General features: G+C 40.2%; 1 protein-coding gene across 2 annotated transcripts in view; it reads right to left on the bottom strand.

Annotated features, from left to right (window-relative positions):
- The window catches only part of SNX1 (sorting nexin 1), a 39,748-nt gene extending 18,464 nt beyond the window's left edge, over nt 1-21,284 (bottom strand). Inside the window, exons 1-3 of one of the 2 annotated variants that reach the window (XM_086710911.1) lie at nt 21,255-21,284; nt 5,822-5,930; nt 39-166 (exon numbers count right to left, since the gene is read on the bottom strand). In XM_086710911.1, the coding sequence (XP_086567037.1) occupies nt 39-166; nt 5,822-5,930; nt 21,255-21,269 (252 nt within the window). In that variant the 5' untranslated portion in view covers nt 21,270-21,284. Of the gene's footprint in view, nt 1-38; nt 167-5,821; nt 5,931-19,522; nt 19,738-21,254 lie in introns of those variants that run through there. The other variant, XM_025918501.2, reaches the window with a different exon arrangement.
- Nucleotides 21,285-21,333: the final 49 nt, after the last annotated feature.

Below are 21,333 nucleotides of genomic sequence, written 5' to 3'. Positions count from 1 at the left end.
AAATCCAAAAGAAACAAGACCAAAGCACAAAGTCTCACCTCCTCATAGCTTGTCTGGGGCTTAGAAGAATTTGTGGCTTCCTGTGGAGGAAGAGAAATCAGCGTTTTGGCTGGCACCTTCTTCTGATTATTTTGTGTACTGTCCAGGGAGAGCTCCACTGTGGCATCTAAAAATAGTTGATATTTTACAATGCAGATCCATAATGGGTCTCTCATGGCTAAACTTCAGTTCTATAGGCTAAGACAAGAAACAACAGCAACCACTCACAATACTTACACGTTTTCAAACTAAAAGAGTGAGAGTAGAGAAATTTGACCTAGGTGAACAGAACAAGGGAAGAAGTTTTTACATAGATAAAAGGGGAGTATGGTAAGAGAAGTGCTCTTTTGGCACTAGTTTGGCAGAACAATCTCTCCCGTTTCCAAACACAACTGCTTAGCTATCCTCTCCTACATAAAATTTAGGCAAGAATCAGGTATTAAGCAAAAAGACTACATAGCCAAAGTCAGATTTTACTTTACTAATTAGGAATTTACTTTACTATTTTATTTTACTATTTACTTTACTATTACCAATTTACTATTAGGAATATTCCCTTAAAACCCTATATAAACTCTATTTATTCCTGTTATAACTATTTGTAAAAGAAGAGTGAGTTCAGCTAGAGTTAGATGTACTGACAGCAAAAAAATGACATCAAAGGAAATCAGGAAAACCGTTAAGCTAGAAAAAACAGACCCAAAATACAAACACCGTAACACTTGGGAAAAGACACTATTCGTCACACCTGAGATTGGCAATGTTGTTTTAGCACAGTTTTTGTTTTTTTTGTTTTATAATGTTTATTTATTCTTGAGACAGAGACAGAGCGTGAACAGGGGAGGGGCAGGGAGAGAGGGAGACACAGAATCTGAAACAGGCTCCAGGCTCTGAGCCGTCAGCACAGAGCCCGACGCGGGGCTCGAACCCACGAAGTGTGAAATCATGACCTGAACCGAAGTCGGACGCTTAACCGACTGAGCCACCCAGGTGTCCCCCCCCCTTTTTTTTTTTTTTAATGTTTAGCACAGTTTAAGAATTGTTTACAGGGGCACCTGGGTGGCTCAGTCGGTTAAGCGTCCGACTTCGGTTCAGGTCATGATCTCAGAAGTTCGTGGGTTCAAGCTCCTCCTCAGGTTCTGTGCTGACAGCTCAGAGCCTGGAGCCTGCTTCAGATTCTGTGTCTCCCTCTCTCTCTGCCCCCTCCCTGCTCACACTCTGTCTCGCTCTCAAAAATAAACATTAAAAAATTGTTTACAATTATACTTTTAGATCATCTTGCAAAGATTATGTTTAACACACGCTATCCAAGGGGGATAAAAAGATGTTGTAACATCTCAAAATCTTTCTAATAAAAACCGTTAAAAAAATAGTGCTTAAAATTGCTTTTGTCTATCTGGGAAAATCTCAGTTGAGCACAACAACTCATTCCGTAAGTGTTCTAGAAAGGGGATTTTAAAAGAGCATTATGTACCATTTTTAGACATTAAATTTTTTTTGACTAATAAAAAGAATGCACTTTCAACTTGGAGCAATACAACTAGAAGTTCAAAACCTAAACAGCTAAGATTTTTTTCCTTTTTAATAAAGAAAAACATAAATAACTACTTGGGTTTAGCCTGATCAGTAGGCATTCAATTTTACTCTTAGAAAATTCAAAGAAAGCTATTTGTTTTTCTTTTCTAGACTTTCCTTGGAGCTAAAATGAAACCAGAGATGGGGATCTATAAGGTATAACTAAGTCCTAGATCAATGTTCTAATCATTAAATATGAATCATGTCTACAAACATGGATGTCACACTGTTGGAACTGGTAGCTACCAGGAAAAGAAGGTGGCTATGTGATCTGACCCTGGTGTGGGTGTACAAAACAAAAAAAAAGTACACATGATAAACGTCTCAGGGTGGTAGGGCTCTGTGGAGCAAGCAACCAACTGAAATATGTTAAAGTTACACCATGTAGGCCCCAAGTAAATAATTAAGTTAACAAATGTGTTTGGAAATGAAACAGGAGGCACTTTTTTGAGAGAATGTGCACATGCAAATCGAAGATGGGTAGAGAGAGAGAGAAAAAGAGAGAGAGAGAGAGAGACACTACCAAGCAGGCTCTGCACAGTCAGCGTGGAGCCTGATGCAGGGCTCAAACCCACAAACTGCAACATCATGACCTGAGCAGGAAGTTAGATGCTTAACTGACTGAGCCATCCAGGAACCCTGGAGGTACTTCTTATTTTAAACCTTTCACTTATTAAGTGCTACTGAAAGCCTTTTGAAGAGCTATGTATCTTTTACTGATATTCATGTGACAAAGATGCCTAATCTTATGTTAGAAAGTGGTTTTTTTTTGTTTGTTTGTTTGTTTTTTCAGGGTGCCTGGGTAGCTCAGTTGGCTGAGCATCTCACTTGATTTCAGCTCAGGTCATGATCCCAGGATCATGAGATTGAGCCCTGTGTTGGGTTCCTCACTGAGTGTGGAGCCTGCTTGAGATTTTCTCTCTCTCTCTCTCTCTCTCTCTCTCTCTCTCTCTCTCTCCCCACCCCCCACCCTTCTCCCCTGCTTCTTTCTCTCACTAAAATAAAAAAATAAAAATTAAAAATTTTAAAGGGGTTTTCTCTGCACTCTTGACAAGAGTAATGGAAAAGCCTTTGTGCTCCATCAGAGACTCAGATTGTCACTGAACTAATCATGTGGAAAATAAACTCAGAACATTTAAGTCTCCACAATCCGTATCTAAGACACCTGAGAAGCTTCTCAAGTCCTAAATTAAATGTCTCATTACAGGTATTCCTTTCATGTTCCTTTCTTAGTAGTGAGGCAGGTACTGGCTGCTTATGAAAACAGTAGGGGATCAAAGTAAATCAGAATCTTCATTACTCATAAATATGTCCGTGATAAAGATTTCCTACATGTTCATGTACATAAAATCCAGCCATAGGGGTAACTCAGTCACACTAAGATTTCAAGTCTTCTTATAAGGAAAGATAATATGAATGTTAAGGACCCAGAGAGAACCCCCCCCTTTTTTTTAAATTTTTTTAATGTTTATTCATTTTTGAGAAACAGGGAGAGACAGCATGAGTGGGAAGGGGCAGAGAGAGAGGGAGACACAGAATCCGAAGCAGGCTCCAGGCTCCAAGCTGCCAGCATAGAGCCCTCAACACGGAGCCTGACGGGGGGCTTGAACTCACCAACTGCGAGATCATGACCTGAGCCGAAGTCGGACACTCAACCTACTGAGCCACCCAGGCGCCCTGAGAAAAAACCCTTTTTAACCTGCCATATAACTAAAGATAATTCATTAGATAATTGCATTTCTCCTCCAGTAACTTTATCCAAAACAATTACTACCAGAATGAACAGTGTGCACTTTTAAGTTTCAGAGATAAAAGGAATTGGAAAATCTTCTAATAAATGATTAAAGTCATTCTAACTTCTCTTTCACATCTTTAAAAACAATTTTTTTTTAATGTTTATTTATTTTGAGGGAGAGAGAGACAAGAGTGCAAGCGGGGGAAAGGCAGAGAGAGAGAGACTGACACAGAATCCGAAGAAGGCTCCAGTCTCCAAGCTGTCAGCACAGAGCCCAACGCGGGGCTCAAATTCACTAACTGCGAGATCATGACCCGAGCCAAAGTACAACGCTTAACCGACTGAGCCACCCAGGCACCCCACTTTCACGTCTTTTAAATTTCCTACCAGAGTTCTAATGAGAGGACCTTCCCAAGATGTTATCCTCTGCCCTCCCATGTCTCCCTTTGCTCACCACTCTTCTCTGAGTTGCTCACTCTAGGAAAACAACTCCTGTGTGTTCCGTTCCTCCCTCTCTCCCCAGGTAGAGTACCACAATTCAAATCACCTTTGCATTTTCCTTTGCATTTCAAATTTAAAATATCTCAAACCCAAACTCACTTTTCCCTCAAAGCCAGTTTCTTCTTTCAGAATGTAGTTCTCAAAATGCTCATTTTCTTCTTAATCCTTGGATTTGAAACCTTTGACTCCATCTTCAATTCCCATTTTTGGATGTCCATTACATCCAATCACTAACAACAACAACAACCAAATTTTGTTGATTTCTCTTTTGAAAAGTTTTCACCTTTCCCTTCCTATTTATATCCTCTTATTTTTGGTCATTGCCATATCATTCTTTTTCTTTCTTTCTTCTTTCTTTCTTTCTTTCTTTCTTTCTTTCTTTCTTTCTTTCTTTCTTCTCCTTCTTCTTTTCTTTTTTTGAGAGAGAGAGGGTGCAAGTGAGCGAGGGGCAGAAAGACAGAATGAAGCAGGGCTTACCAGAAGTGGGGCTTGAAATCACCTGATGTGGGACTCGAACTCACTAATCATGAAATCATAACCTAAGCCGAAGTCAGATGCTTAATGATTGAACCACCCAGGTGCCCTGCCATTTCATTCTTAAGCAAATCTGTAACTGCCTTCTGAAGTATCTAGTTTTTCTCTACTGCAATCCATTTTATATAGTAATTCCACTAGATCAGTCTTCTCAAAACATTACTTTACCCATATCACTCTATTTTTTCTTAAAATTTATTTATGTATTTATTTAGAGAGAAAGTGCATGTGCAAGCAGGGGAGGAGCAAAGAGAGAAAATCCCAATCAGGTTCTGCACTGTCAGCACCGAGCCTGACATGTGGCTTGAACCCATGAACCAGGAGATGAAGACCAAAGCCCAAATCAAGAGTCAGACACTTAACCTACTGAGCCACCCAGGAGCCCCTGATATCACTTTCTTTATTCAAAATGGCCAGTGGCTCTTAGTTGACAGGATGAAAATTCAAACTGTAATTATTACTGATGTCTAAAAGCCTCCCAAACTACATTTCAAGCCTTTTCTTCCAGGGCTTCTCTAAGAACTCCCTGCTCTGGTTCAAGTTTATTGACTGGCTTTCAAACTTACCTGCCCAACCATTAGTACTGTTTCTCCTTTTTCTCCTACATAAATTCTGCTTCTTCCAGGAAGTCTTCCAAAGTCACTCTTAGCCAGAGTTTCTCAATGTGGGCACTACTGACATTTTGAGCTAAATAATTTTTTTGTGAGGGCTTGTCTTGTGTATTACAAGGTTTTTAGCAGCATTTACATCCTCTATCCACCAGATACTAATAGCACTATCAGCTGTGACAACCAAAAATGGCTCTCACCATTGCCAAGTGTCTTCTGGGGGGCAAAATCACCCCCTGCTGAAAACAGGGAGGCCCTCTCAACAAATAATCATTAGGCCCAAAATGTTACTAGTGCCAAGGTTAAGAAACCCCACACCATACTAATGTTTTTCAAACTGCAGGCTGTGGCTCTTTGGTGAACTATGAAATCAACTCAACGGGTTGTAAATAGCAGTTAAAAAAAAAAGGGGGAAACAATAGAAAATTTCAGATTGTATTGTAAAAGCAAGTCACTTAATAAAACTTTGTTTCAGTTTTATATAAATATGTATATATTTTGGATTATGACACAAAATGTAATTCTTACTATGAGTCTTGGTCTTAAAAGTCTAAAGCTACTACTTTAGTCTGATCTCAAAGATCTGAGACTTAGTATTTCTAGCATTCTTGCCACATTTATATTGTTTAGTAGCTTGTCTAACTCGATCTGTATGTTTATGTCTTACTCCCTAAACCTGTCAGAATCTTGATAGCAGGGACTATATTCTACATGATTTGGAATCCTCCATAACCATATCCTTATGTGGAGTTATGTTTCCAATATACATCTTGCTTATTAACTCAGCAACTTAGAAGACTTCTAGTGTAAGTTATGAGTCTATACTTGCCTGCAAAGAGATCCTGTGGTTCTTGGTCTTGCTCCTCATGGATCCCATTTTCTTTGGAGCCATTGTTGATGGGAAGGGAAGCAACTCTCTTTGGAGACTGGGGCTTACTCTGAAAATGAAGAGACACTCCGAATAAAACAGTACCATTAAAAACAAACCTAAAAAGTGACTTAATGCATCCCTCAATTGCACCCCCAGGTGTTTAGGGAAGACGGGCCCACGATTCAGTCAGTTCAATAAGCAGCAAATCATCATTAGTGATGTAAGTACTGCCCAATCACAGAGCTAAAATAAACTCACAGATTTCAGGGTTAATTTCTAACACCATAACCTTGCTGAAATGCCCTATTCCAAAGCATATGATACTGACATGGGTATGTGTACACAAGATAATTTTCAAAAGAACCTATCCAAATGCATTTCTCCTTCTCACTTGATGACCTTTATTCTTTCAAATGCTGATGGGGCACATTCTAGTGACCAGTAAACCACATTGGAGTGCAGAATTAAAGCTCTGATCCTACCTTATGGTGTGGCCGTGACTAAACTGTTCACAGAAACCCAGTTGGGTAGATAATCCTGACCCCATGACAGGCAAAGGAAGGTATGACATTTTATATCTAATGCTGTTCATAAATACAACTTATCTGATAAAAAGATAATTTTATCCCTAAATTACACAGACACAATTTTCAACCACACCCATGCCAGGCTAGCAGAATAAAAACCAGTCACAGCCTCCTGGACACATGGTAAAAATACAGTCAGTTGATGGCCTTTATCAAAAGCTCAGTGATCACCCACAAACAAGGGTTGGGTGGGGCCCCAGACCGGTACCAGAGCGAACAAAGCTGGATTGTGCAGAACATGAACAGAACGCTGGGAATCTGGCTTCAAAAGCCATGGTGTGGTATTGCAGCGTTTTGAAGTCAGACCCCAAGGCCAAATCAGTTAAAAGACCTGATTTAAGGAATCTTTTATGAAACATTTCCTTAACAAATCTGAGGGAGTTTGTTCCTCAGAAACAGGCCTTTTCTGACCCAAAAGAAAATGTAAAATGACAGATCTATTGGGTACTCTGAATTTGCCATGCAAACAGCTCAGTCTCAATACTGGAGCCACCCTCAGGCAAAAAACTGCTACCAATATGTAGATTTATGTTAACAAACAATGCTCCTACTGGAACTTTTCTATGCTAATAAAAGTTTAATGAATACTTAGTTGCATATGCTTAAATGTTATACCAACTCAAAGACAGTGATCCTGTTTTCTAGGTGCTTAAAACAACAAAAAAATTACTGCCGAGACAAAGACAACAAATAATAGGGCAAAGCAAAATCCACGGTTCCCTTTTGCCTCATACTTTGCCAACTACTTTCCTACATACGTATTTCCTTTCTATACATACTCTAGTGCTCTTGTACAGTATGGGGATCTCACAAAAAGCCATCTGATTTTTTTTTTTAATGTTTATTTATTTCCCAGAGAGAGAGAGAAACAGAGTGCAAGCGGGGGAGGGGCAGAGAGAGAGGGAGACACAGAAATCCGGAGCAGGCTCCAGGCTCTGAGCTGTCAGCACAGAGCCCTATGCGGGGCTCGAACTCATGAACTGTGAGATCATGACCTGAGCCAAAGTCAGTCGCTTAACGGACTGAGCCACCCAGGCGCCACAGCCATCTGATTTCTTTTAATTCAATTCTCACAGATACCAGTCATCTCCAAATGGAGATCTAGGAGAGATTAAAGCTTGTGGCACATTAAGGGTGTGTGTGTGTGTGTGTGTGCGCGCGCGCGTGCATATATACATATATATGTATATACACACACGTATATATATACATATACATACATAATATATACATATACGTATCCAAATGTAATTTACTAGTTCACCAGGAAGACTAAAGCAACAGGAAAGGCAGAGGTTAGAATTTAGCCATTTTTAAAAAAAAAACACCTAGATTAACACATTCTTGTGATATGGAGATGAATAAAACAAGCTCTCCATTTCTGATTCATCTAAAGTCGGAAGTTTAAACACTAAGAACAGTTTCTGAAGCAATGTTAGAACACCAGCCTGCCTTTCCTTATAATAATCAAAAAAGACAGACCCAGAACATTCCAAAGACAACCAGAGCATGGCTGCCTGCCTCTCTTCCTCCCCCAGATCCCCTTTTAAGCCGAAACCATAAGTCACTTGACTAGAACTGTGACATGAGCTAAAAACAAAGACATGTGACATGTGCTAAAAACAAAGACATGTGCTCCAAGTATGCTAGGTATGCTAGGTAACAACTACCTGTGAGAACAGAAAACTCCTCAGATATACTCTGGGATTCCATCCCCCAAATCAAACTACTTCCGGCTGAGTTCAAAGAAAGCTGAAGATAGACTGATTACTGTATTTGCTACCCTATTCTTTCCTCTGCAGTTCTTTTATAAAATTAATCTTCTATGTGTGTAAAGCTTTGTATTCTACCCCCCTCCCCCCGCCCCACACCATTTGAGCATTTTTTCACGTCATCAAGAGTTGAACAAAAATCGCACTTTTAGTGATTTAACTCTCTATTGTATGGGTATACCACAACATAGTCATCTCCCTAAGGAGGGACACTTACAGTTTACAGGTTTTTATCATCACAAATAAGGCTACGATACTCATCCCTATACATAAGTCCACATTTGATTATTTCTTTGGGATATATTGTTTTTAATGTTTATTTTTGAGAGAGAGTGAGCATGAGCAGGGGAGGTGCAGAGAGAGAGGGACAACGGATCGGAAGTGGGGTCTTTGCTGTCAGTGTGGGCTTGAACACACAGCCATGAGTTCATTACCTGAGCTGAAGTTGGACACTCAACCAACGAGCCACCCAGGTGCCCATCCTTGGGACAGATTCTTAGGTAGAATTATTGAACATAACATTTACAAAGGCTCTGCTAACCTGCCTTCCACAAAGACCACCAATTTATATTCCCTCCCCTACAACGTGTAAGTGTCATACCCCCAGCAACATTTAGCACTCTCTATTTTTCTTCAAGATTTTATTTTTAAGTAATCTCTACACCCAACATGCCACTTGAATTTACAACCCCAAGATCAAGAATCACATGTTCTACAGACTGAGCCAGGCAGGCGCTCCAAATTCTTTCTCTTTTAAAAACTGTTTGCCAGGCTGACTGGTGAGAATTATTTAAAAAAAATTTTTTTTAATGTTTATTTTTGAAAGAGAGCGTGAGTGCGGGAGGGACAGAGAGACAGGGAGACACAGAATCAGAAGCAGACTCCAGGCTCTGTCAGCACAGAGCCCGACGCAGGGCTTGAACCCACAAACCAGATGCTCATGACCTGAGCTGAAGTCATATGCTTAAGACTGAGCCACCCAGGTGCTCTCTGGTGAAAACCCTTGTTTCCATGTGTTTACTGGCCATTTGAACCCCTCTACTTGTTGTCTTGATGTTCTTTGCCCATTTTTCTATGCTAAGTCAACATTAGTCAGATGTACACTTTTCTTACATAAGTATCCGTTAAGTTTATTTAAGTTTCTTACATAACCCTCTCTCGGGTATATCATATAGCACGCAAGTTTGTCTCTTTTTGTATCTGTTTTATTTTTGGCTTTACCAAATTTATTTCAGTTGAATGATCTGGATTGGCATTGGACAAACTAAGCTTATTTCTTTAGGCTGGGGAGTACCAGTACCCAGGTGGCCTTTGAGGCATAACATTCTCAAATTGTACTTAAAATCAGATTCAGTAAAAGTTGAGACTTATTTTTAAGGATAAGAAATGGACATAATATCCCACATTCACAAAGAATTGTTAACAGAAAACAAGTCTTCCATGAGACTAGGGTCTGTAATAACAGCTTGTCATCAAAATAAATACCCACCTGGGCATAATAACACATTTCATATGTTATGCCCAAGGTTAAAAGTCTAATATTTTTTCAATAAATTTTTAAAAAGTTTTGGGGCGCCTGGGTGGCGCAGTCGGTTAAGCGTCCGACTTCAGCCAGGTCACGATCTCGCGGTCCGGGAGTTCGAGCCCCGTGTCAGGCCCTGGGCTGATGGCTCAGAGCCTGGAGCCTGTTTCCGATTCTGTGTCTCCCTCTCTCTCTGCCCCTCCCCCGTTCATGCTCTGTCTCTCTCTGTCCTAAAAATAAATAAACGTTGGAAGGAAAAAAAAAAATTTAAAAAGTTTTTATTATTTTGGAGAGAGACAGAGACAGAGAGAGAGAGAGAGAGAGAATGTGAATGGACGAGGGGCAGAGAGGAAGGGAGATAGAGAATCCAAAGCAGTTTCTAGGTTCTGAGCTGTCTGCACAGAGCCCAATGTAGGGCAAGATCATGACCTGAGCAAAAGTTGGATGCTCAACCAACTAAGCCACTCAGGCACCCCAAAAGTCTAATCTTTAATCAGTATTATTAAGGTATAATTTACATTAAGAAGCTAATTTTGGGGGTGCCTAGGTGGCTCAGTTGGTTAAGGGTCTGACTTGATTTCAGCTCAGGTCATGATCTCACAGTTTGTGGGCTTAAACGCTGCATCAGTCTCTGCACTAACAGCGTGGAGCCTGCTTGGGATTCTCTCCCTCTTCCTCCCTCTCAATAAATAAATAAATTTTTAAAAAAAGCTAATTTTGAATCAAGAGTTATAATTTCAGAAAGGACTCATTTTGAGGGAGGCGAGAGGCACACTGATTATGCTGAGCTGCAAAATGAATACTAAAAATAAGCTTTGCTTTATAATTCATACTTTAAAAACCTCTTGTCAGTAAATCACAAAACATTCCATTTTTTTTTTTAATCTTTATTTTTGAGAGAGAGACGGAGTGCGAGTTGGGGAGGAACAGAGAGAGAATGAGACACAGAATCCGAAGCAGGGTCCAGGCTCTGAGCTATCAGCACAGAACCCCACGCAGAGCTTGAACTCACAAACTGCAAGTTCATGACCTGGGCCGAAGTCGGACGCTTAGCCAACTGAGACACCCAGGCGCCACTTCATCTTTTTGAAGGGGGTTAAATTTCTAGGCAATAGATACAACTATTTTCTGTGATGAAAACAGTATGGTTGTGATATAGTTAGTAAAGTAAGACAACAGCCTTGCCTACCTCCCCATCCCCCCAACCTTCTCCTTTTTCTGAAATAAAGGAGGCATTCTTTCTTTAGTGACAGAATCCTAGGCTAGGCTATCCAACACCTGCTGCCTCCTTTAGGCTGTTAATTCTATCAGGTCATTCCAGTGATAATCCTGTTAAAAAGTTTAAGTACTTCTGTTTATAATTACAAGACACACAGACAGCCTAATCTAACTCTCACAGAGGCACTAGAAAGATCTGCAGTGAGAGCACTTGTGCTAAGAGCAAACAGGTATTCCTCACCAATTACCATCCTCAAACCATGAGGCCAGGCCACAATGTTCTCAGCTCAGGGAAGGACAGATCTGGGTTTGCTGTCCCCCACAGTTGACATAGTCATTCAATCCTGAAAGGTACTACTGTGATTCTGGGTAACTTCCCTTTAGGTTAACCAGTTGTGATTCTTCCTTATACTGCTCAACTGCTCTTTGCTCCATGCAGAAGCCTTGCATTATTCAAGAGACCCCAAAAGGGTAGTACTGTTAAAACCCTCAAATGCATTTAGAGGTCGAATCTAAATTAAAAGCTAAGGTAACTGTGCTTCTGGAGAACTACAGTACTGATTTTCTGGCAAAAAAAAAAATTAATAATTTAGTAAGGCAAGGTACAGCTACAGAATCGTGTGATCATACTAATGTAACAAGGCAAGGATGATTAGGAAAAACTCATGCCCAGAAGTTACACCCACATAACAGGGCAATCATGAAGTCTTTAAAAGTCACCCCTGAAGACCTTGGCATGAAATACTGATCCATTTACCACCTCTACATCCATGGAAAAACAAGCTAAGTGGCACAGCGCATTCACTTTCTATCCCTACTGCAACACAAATTTAACAGTTTAAACAATGCAAATTTATTAACTTACGGTTTTGTACAAGTTAATATAGGTTTCACTGGGCTAAAATCAAGGTGTTACCATGGCTGTATTCCTTTGTGGAGATTCTAGGGGGTGAATCTGTGGCCTTGATCTTTCTAGATTCTAAAAGCTACCCACATTTCTTCACTGATGGCCTACTTCCTCCAACTTCAAAGCCAACAATGGTTGCATCTCTCTGTACCTCTCTTCTGTAGGTACTCTTTTTCCATAGTCACTTTCTGACACTTTCATTTTAAAGGATCCTTGTCATTACACTGGGCTCACTCAGATAACCCAGACTAATTTCCCTACCTAACGGTCAGCTGACTAGCAACCTTAATTCCATCTTCAACCTTAATCACCCTTTGCTCTGTAACCTAATACATTCACAGCTTCTGGGATTAGGATGTGGACATCTTAGGGAGGCAGCAATTATTTTACTTACCATACCCACTTCCGCATGTTTCAAAAATGGCACAGATGCTGTAAAAGCTTCTGTACTTGGGAGAATGGAATTTACTGTCCATTGGATTTGGGAACAGAGTGCATCTTACTTTACAAGCTGATTAAATATTTGATTAACCCAAATGATACCACAATATTACCCCCTTTACAGTTGAAGGAGTTAAAGTAGGGGAATTCAGGAGATATCTGTGAACTTAGATGGGGATAAAATTACAATTTCCTTTTCACTAACCTCTACCTGAAATTGAGCATTATCTTCAATTACAAAGATAGGCAACAAACCATAATAGTAATAGCAATACTTGAGACTATAACTAATAGAAATCAGATAATTTTATTTGACATTACAGTTATTAAAGTTCTCAAAATATCATTTATGCTCATCTCTATTTACAAATTAATTATGGTGGGGCACGTGGGTGGCTCAGTTGGTTGAGTATCCACCTTCGGCTCAGATCATGATCTTGTGGTTCATGACTTTGAGCCCGCTTTGGGCTCCCTGCTGTCAGTACCAAGCCTGCTTGGGATCCTCTGTCCACCCTCTCTTTCTCTTTGCCCCTTCTCTGCTCTCTCTCAAAAATAAACATTAAAAAAATTATGGTAGTTATTATACCTATCCTTAGATCTTACTACATAAAGCATTAAAAATCACATTACTAATATAAAATTGTTTTAAGCTTTTGCTAACTGCATTTCTGTGTAATTGGTTTCCTTTGTAATCTTATGTATTTTATACACTTAAAAACATTCTGAGAATGTATCCACAGACTTCACTGGACTGCTAATGGGTCCATGACACAAAAAAGGTAAAGAACCTCTGAGCTAGTCCCTCTAAGACTATGAAAATAAAAAGGGGAAGCCAGAAGGGTGGGGAAAATGAGAGACATCAAAGTGAAAGGGCATACCATGGTCTGTCAAAATTTAGCTACAGACAATCAACTGAATTTTCTGGTGTAATTTCCCTACTAAACTTTTTGCGTTTCAAGCTAGTATAACTTAGAAGGGCCCAGAAAACTGCAGTAGGATCAGAGTTCTAATGAGTACATTAACTTCCATTTTGAAAAAGCAAACTCAGTTCAAATGTGCTCTGAAAGCAGAATGAAGTTCCAGCTGTCCATCTGACTAAGCAAGAGAATAAGCCAGAAAAAGTTGAGCAACAGGCTTTTCCTGGAGATGAGATACTTATGGCTACTTGCTCTAGTAACTGTCAACTACTCATTTATTTATGCCAACAGTTACTCAAGAGTACGGAGAAGCTTTGAGTACCAAGAGAAACTGGAGTTTCTTTTTCCTCTCTCCCCTCCCAACCAAAAAAAAAAAAAACCCCACAAATGGCTATGTCATAAGAACTACCCTAACACCTGAATAAGCAAAGGAGCAGCAGCTCCCTACAGAAACCAGAAGTCTGACTGCAACCTTTATTGCTTCTCTCATAAGCCCCAAACTTGAATTTTAAATACATTTTAAGTTATTAATCATCTTTAAAAGTCTTCTCTCGTCCCTCTATCTCCAAAACTGCTTTGTAAATACTTTTGTTAGCTTTTCCTGCATCACCTTGAAAACTAGGTTAACTGCTAGTACAATTCTATGATCAAGAAATCAATGACTCTATGTACTTCAAGAAAATCTAAACTTAGTAGTAGTAAAACTTGCTTACAATTTGAGCTGAGCATTAAAAAAGAATATCTGGATATAACACCAGTTGCTGACTTTTTCAAGAACGTATGTATCAGATCAGTGTCAAAAATGTGGAATTTCAACTACTGATCTTTCAATGCCAAATATGACCACCTAACGTGATGTTAGCTCCAAAAAACAAGTGTTTGAGAAAACATGCCTATAGAAAATACTATACACTAGAGGAACACTTATCCATGACTATTTGTTATAACTACACCATCAACTAAAGAAACTAAGCAATAAACTGTTGTTTATGGGGAGCCTGGGTGGCTCAGTCAGTTAAGCATCTGACTTCAGCTCAGGTCATGATCTCAAAGTCTGTGAGTTTGAGCCCCGCTTAAGGCTCTGTGCTGACAGCTCAGAGCCGGGAGCCTGCTTCGGATTCTGTGTCTCCCTCTCTCTCTGCCTCTCCCCTGATCATGCTCTGTCTCGCTCTGTCTCAAAAATAAATAAAAACATTAAGAAAAAATTTAAAAATACTGTTACATAGGGGCAGCCTGAGTGGCTCAGTCGGTTAAGCATCTGACTTTGGCTCAGGTCACGATCTCACAGTTCGTGGGTTCAAGCCCTACATCGGGCTCTGTGCTGACAGCTCAGAGCCTGGAGCTTGCTTCAGATTCTGTGTCTCCCTCTCTCTCTGCCCCTCCCCTGCTTGCACTCTGTCTCTTTCTCTCTCAAAAATAAACATTAAAAAAATATTAAAAAAAAGTTTTTAAAAATACTGTTACATACATTAAGTCTGATTAATAATAGAGAAAAGATATTATCAAGAAATTTACTGAGGACACGTTACATCCTTGGGAACAGCCACCATGTATTTTGTAGAACAGAATTAAAATATTAGCCAGCTAAACGACCAATCTCCTTAGAGCTTTTAGTTAAAACTACCAAATTCTGTCCAGATCTAAAGAAGTTATCCTATAAGCACACAAAAGGAAATAGACTGGTTTGGGGATTGTAAAACAGTGATGTTATGGAAAATAGTAGGGAGGTTCCTCAAAAAATTAAGAATGGGGGTGCCTCAGTCAGTTGAGTGTGTGACTCTTTACTTCGGCTTGGATCATAGTCTCAGGGTTGTGGGATTGAGCCCTGCGTCGGGCTCCATGCTGAACTGGAATCTGCTTGGGATTCTCTTTCCCTCTGCCCTTCTCCCCTGCTTGCTCTCTAAAGTAAAAAAAAAAAAAAAAAAAAAAAATTAAATTAAAAATAGAACTACGATATGATCCAGTAATCCCGCTTCTGGGTATATATCTAAAAGAACTGAAAGCAGGGTCTTGAAAAGATATTTACATACCCATGTTCTGGCAGCAGTATTCACAAGAGCCAAGAGGTAGAAGCAACCCAAATGTCCACTGAGGAATGAATGGATAAACAAAATGTGGTATATACATACATATGATAGAATATTATTCAGCCTTAAAAAGGAAATTCTGATCAATGTTAGAACATGGATGAACCTTGAGGACATTACGCTAAGTGAAATAAGCCAGATACAAAAGGACAAATACTGCATGACTCCACTTATATGAGATTATTCAAAGTAGTCAAATTAATAGAAACAGAAAATAGAATGGTGGTTTCCTGGGGTTTGGGGGAGGGGAAAAAGGGGGGTTTTTATTTAATGGGTAGTGAGTTTCAGAACTGCAAGATGAAAAAGGTCTAGAGATCTGTTCCATAAAAATGTGAGTATAGTTAATACTATTGAATAGTATAATTAAAAAGGTTATGATGGTAAATTTTGTGTATGTTTTACATACAGTAAAAAAAAAACCCTGATTTATTCTCCCTCAGGATACATATTGATCACAGATGTAGGGCTGGATTCTAAAAATAACATGTCCTTTCCTGTCTAAATGTTAATACACAACTTACAGTTCTGTAATTCACTACAGTCTATGAAACATGGTCAATCAGAAACCACTTGCTATCCATGACTTTTGAATACCAATAAGAGTTATAATGTTCTTTAGTCTTAAATACCAGAGAGAATATGTAAGTAAGTCTTGATTAATCAAAGACTAGTTCTTCAATAAATGACTTTTCAAGCCTCCTGCTATTCCTTCATTCTGTTTTATTCTTCCTAGCCATTTCTGTAATTACTAGGGTTTCAATGCAAGAATATGAGTATTGGGAAAAAATTCTAATTGGTCTGATGGATCACTGTAAGAAGTAGTTACCAGATTTGGCCACAATGTGAAATGAAGTTTTTATCTATGTTTTCCTTCTTCCTCTTAACATGAGAAAAACCTCCACAGTTCTCTTCATTTACAAGGCAGATCTAATTGTGGCCCCGGCATACTGCTAAAAAGAGATGGGCATATAAGAACTCCTGGGAAGGTAAATAAAAAACTTGCTTCAATTCTATCCTTCAGTTTTAGAAGTATAGAAGTAAGACCAATGAGGTTAAATGAGGCATAACAATATGTATGCCATTTAGTCTTTTTTAACATAGTATTAAGATTTAGGAGGGCCAAAAATTGCTGTCTCCTTTTAGTAAGAGGAAAAATTAATCTTATCCCAGAGCTAAGAAAGTTTTAACTAAAAAGATACATATTTAGATTCAGGTCCGATCAAACATTCAGATAATATATTTAGAATTTTAGTATAGGCCCGCAAAGTAAGGAGCAGAAAGAAGGAAGATAAGATCTTAGGTATTCTTTTTCAATTTATTTTATTAAAAATTTTTAAAAAAATTTTTATTTATTTTTGGGGGGGGAGGGGCAGAGAGAGAGGGAGAGGGAGAATCCCAACCAGCTGTCAGTACAGAGCCCAACATGGGGCTCGAACTCACGAACTCTAAGAGGACGACCCGAGCTGAAGCCAGGAGTTGGACACTTAACTGACTGAACCAACCAGGCGCCTCAGGTCTTAGGTATTCTTAAGAACCATTTTAAGATATTTCCCAGCTGGTTTTCAGTCTTAAGACAATGATTTCAGATTTGTGTTAATAATCCTTTTTACTCCAGTCTATCCCATTAGTAACTGGTTTGCAGATTCTGAAATGCATATCATGGGCTACTCTTTTGATCGTAAATCATACGTTTATTACTGTATTAACAAAACCTCTTGGGCTCTAAAAAGGAACAGATGGGATGATTAACAACAGCAGCTGTTACATCACTGTCCAGGATATTACATGCCTACCATAAATTATTTTAAATTTTATATGCCTCACCTTCCCAATTTTTTAATACTCCTCCTTTGCCTCCAATACACAACAAAACACACCACGAAGGTAAATTTAATAAGATGCTACTGATGTCATTAAGTGCCTTCTTTGATGACTTTTAGCTAATCAAATCAATCTTATTACTGGTTTGATTTTGATAAATTATATATGTAACTTTTCTAATACATTATTAGATTCTGTTGGTTTTTTGATTCTTAGAGTAATTACCGTTTCCAATGTTCAACCGTTTCATGAGTTACTTCACAGGTATTCTAATTTAATCCTCACAATGGTGGACATAAATACTACTATTACTCACATTTTACAGGTTAGGAAACCATACAAAGTAATTAAGTACTCTGCCCAAGTAATAATCTAGATGGATTTTTTTTAATGTTTATTTTTGAGAGAGAGACAGAGGGAGAGAACTTGAGCACGGGAGGGGCAGAGAGAGAGGGAGACAGAGAATCCTAGGCAGGTTCTACACTGACAGCAGAAAGCCCCATGCAGGGCTCAAACTCCCTAACTGTGAGATCATCACCTGAGCTGAAGTTGGACACTTAACCGATTGAGCCACCCAGGTATCCCATGGATGGATTTTAATCAGCCTTCAAAGCCCTTGTTCTTATTTTATTCTTCCCCTATCTTCTCACACTGGCTCACAACTAAAACATTTACTGGAATATAATTTGTATTTAATGACTATTTAACAAAAAAGTCACAGTTTAAACAGTGAGGAATCTTGGGAGTCTTGGCTTTCTGAAGATTAACATCAGAACAGGCAGCTCAAGAAATGGCTTACAAGTAGCATTTTAGTTTCCTCAGCAACTCAGTTTTCCTGGATCAAAATCTAACTAAAAATAATTATGCTCTCTGTGGTAGAACAAATTCATTCTGACTCCCTCCTCCTCTCTTTGGTTGGAAATTAGGCAAAGTACTTTAACAGTCTTACAAGAGAGAAGTATTTATGCCTCTGTAAAGTAATCTGGTATCAATTACGTCCTAACCTCTTCAACATTTTAGAAAATAACTATCACCCTTCCAGGGTCCTTTTTGCAAAATAAATCATCATTTGCCTATGTGACCAGTCACTTTCAATATCAGAGTTTCTATTTTCAGATATTCGGTTGGATTGTCTAGCATCCCAGCAGTTATTAACAGGAGCTGTTCTCGATACCTTATGGGAGAATTACTAAAGGAAAAGACCAAAAATTTATTTTAAATGAGATACAGAAAGACTAAAATAGTAGAAAGCGTTATCTCTTAGAATAACAAAGACTTCATTAGATAGTTTAAGTGGTTATATTAGCATCAACAAGTACTTTTTGAGCTGGGACTATGAATTTATTTCCTGAATATAAAGGGTAAATTCTAAAGATGTCACCAAAGATATTTCCTAGAAACATAACCTTTCTGACATAAATGAAACAAACTTCAAACTTTTTCAGACACGTGCTGCATAAAGAACTTAACACTGTTTTATTTAGTCACTCATATACTGAACAGCTACTATGAAGAGAAGTATTATCCAAGATAGAATAATACATAAATTCACAAACCTAGTACCGAAATTTTCAACTAGAACGAACTGTACCAAGTGGTATGAGTCAGTATTCTTATAAAACAGCCCCAAACATCTCCAATGGTTCCAGAACAGATTACTGATTTCCACATTCCACATACAAAGATTAGTTTTTCCCAACACCTCTTACGAGAAACCTGGGTATTACGAAGGGAGATACCATTTCCTCCTCACATTTACAAATCTGATCCCACAAAGGTACTTAGGCACTTTAATAATACATCCCTTTAAAAGAGACAAAGCTTGCGGTCTATGTAGTTCTGGTAGGATTTTCCTTAGAGATCAGGAGTCAAATTAACTCTTATAAACTAGACTCAGAACGGGCCTTTGGTAATTATCGGTTTGCTCTGAACTAATGAAAGGATTTGTGGGCGGGTCGCCATCCTGAACCACTCCAGATAACACTATTCATCCTAGGAGCAGTAAGGTTAGGGAGAGCAAAGTCTGCACTCCATCCCCTTATGCTGACCTATTAAATCAAGCCACAGGAAACCACCACAAAACAGCGCCGTGGGTCTTTGGGGTCACCACACGGCAGGGCTAAATGCCGGCCTGGGCAGCTCTTAGCTGTCAGGGACCTCGGCGAAGCCACCACACCCCTCTCACCGTCCGCCCCAGGGGCCTGGAAGTCAGGCCCCTACATCTTGGCACTCATTAATGGCCCCCAAACCACGACCATCGTCACCAACGCAAGGTCTCGCCGGGCCCACTCTGCCCAGCCTCCTCGACCCTCGCTTAGCCTCTCTTCCCTTTTGGGGCGCCCGCCCGCCCGTCCGCCCGCCGGTTGCCCCGAAGGGTGCGAACTCACGACCGCAGCAGCGCCGGTGAAAATATCCTCCCCCTCGGTGTCGCTGTCCCCAGCCTCGGGTTCTGACCCCCCGGCTGCCCCCTCGGACTCCGGCTCCAAGCCAGGAAAAGGTGGAGGGAATCTCTCCGAAGCGCTACAGCCACCACCACCCGACGCCATCTTCCTCCACCCGCGGCGGAAGCCGCAACAACAACTTTATAGAGAGCGCCGCGAGCAAAACGTTCCAGAGGAACGAGGAGTGGGATCTTCGTGATCAACCCCGTGGGACTCACAGGGCGGGGGCTCAGGGGCGGAGCCTAGCCGCTCGGGGCAGGGCAGGCCTGTTCACCACTGGTGCCCAACAAATCCGAGCCCTGCATCGCCACGCTGAGATCTTAACCAGGGGGGCGAATGGGCCAGAAAAGGAGGAGCTAGGTATGGGCTGCTCACATTCCTAGGGTTCTTTGTGTCCTGGATAGCCTTATCTAACAGGCTTCTTAAGATGTCGTTCGAATAAAGGAGCTTGAAAACTCTTCTACATGCCACGTACCTATGCCAAGCACAGTGCTGTCACTGAGATTCAATAAATATTTTTGACTGAGGGCTCTCAACAGGCTGCAGTAAAGTTTCGCCATTTATTCTTTGTTCATTTAGTTAATTCATTCAAGAAATACATATTGAACATCTACTGTATGCCTGGCATCCTACTATGCGTTGGAGATACAGAAATAAACGGACTCAACAGGCACTTGAGAGACAGGCATGCAAATGAACAATTCAACGTGTTCAGTGCTACAGTGTGCTCTGGGAGCCGTGTGAATGAGTATCAGTCATGCTTGGAGACGCTGGGAGGCCCTACAGAAGGTGAGACCTCAGTGCCCTAAATTTGGTTACAAGGAAGTGAGGATTATCCTCTTAATTGCTGTGGAGTGAAGTGGAACAGATGGCAAAGAAATTCTTAAATTCTGAACAGAATTTTCCTGGGGCCTAAGCTATTCACTTGTTGTCTGGTGAGACTAAAGTCTAAATCAGTCAGACAATACTTTAAACAAAAGTTTGAAGATAAATGGGATATGTTAGCATAGGATAATTGTGCAAACTAATCCTTTCTTCTCAATAGAGATGAAATTTGCCATCAAATGTGACAAAAGATTTGTTTCTAATTGCAAATTCCTCAACATCAGGGATTGGCTCCTTCCCAGGTCTATGTATGAACTGTTTGAATGCAGGGTCCGCCTCCTAATCTTGGTATTCTCAGCGTCTGTAGACCAAGTTTGGTAAAGTAAGTGCCCAACAAATGTTTGAAACTTGACTGGAGAGATGGATGGATAAAAATAACATCATCAACCTTGATACTGGCATTCATCACAGCCACGAACACCAGAGGACTTAAACCATTCTTTTTAGGATAACGATCTCCAATGTGTCACTACTGGATGCCCTGGGCACAGCGCAAGCGCTGTCGTTCTAAGTTGTCTTTGAAGGCAACTAACAGAAATAGCTCGCAGTGGGGAGTTGTGCCGGCCGAGTCCCTCTGAGACGAGAAAATCAAAAAGCCCTCTCCGCCTCTGCGACATCTAACGAACCTCACTGGGCTCCCAAGGTGTTCCGTTTCACCCCAACGGAAACTCACTTCCGGCGTGACTAGGAAGTAAGAAAACTGGCTGGAAGCAGCTCCCTCAGAAAAATAACAGTAAAGTCTCCTTGCACACGCTCCTCCAGCGCTAGAAATCAAGATCTCCTTTCCCCCTACCTCTTCAGGATTCATCTTTAGCTTATTGAAGGCGCTGAGTGAGGCAAACAGTGTAAAGTAACAGACCGGTACCTAACCC

The sequence above is a fragment of the Puma concolor genome, chromosome B3 (genome assembly GCF_028749965.1).
Source record: "Puma concolor isolate L17-30 chromosome B3, mPumCon1.1.hap2, whole genome shotgun sequence".
Classification (NCBI taxonomy): domain Eukaryota; kingdom Metazoa; phylum Chordata; class Mammalia; order Carnivora; family Felidae; genus Puma; species Puma concolor.
This window is presented reverse-complemented; position numbering and strand designations above follow the sequence as displayed.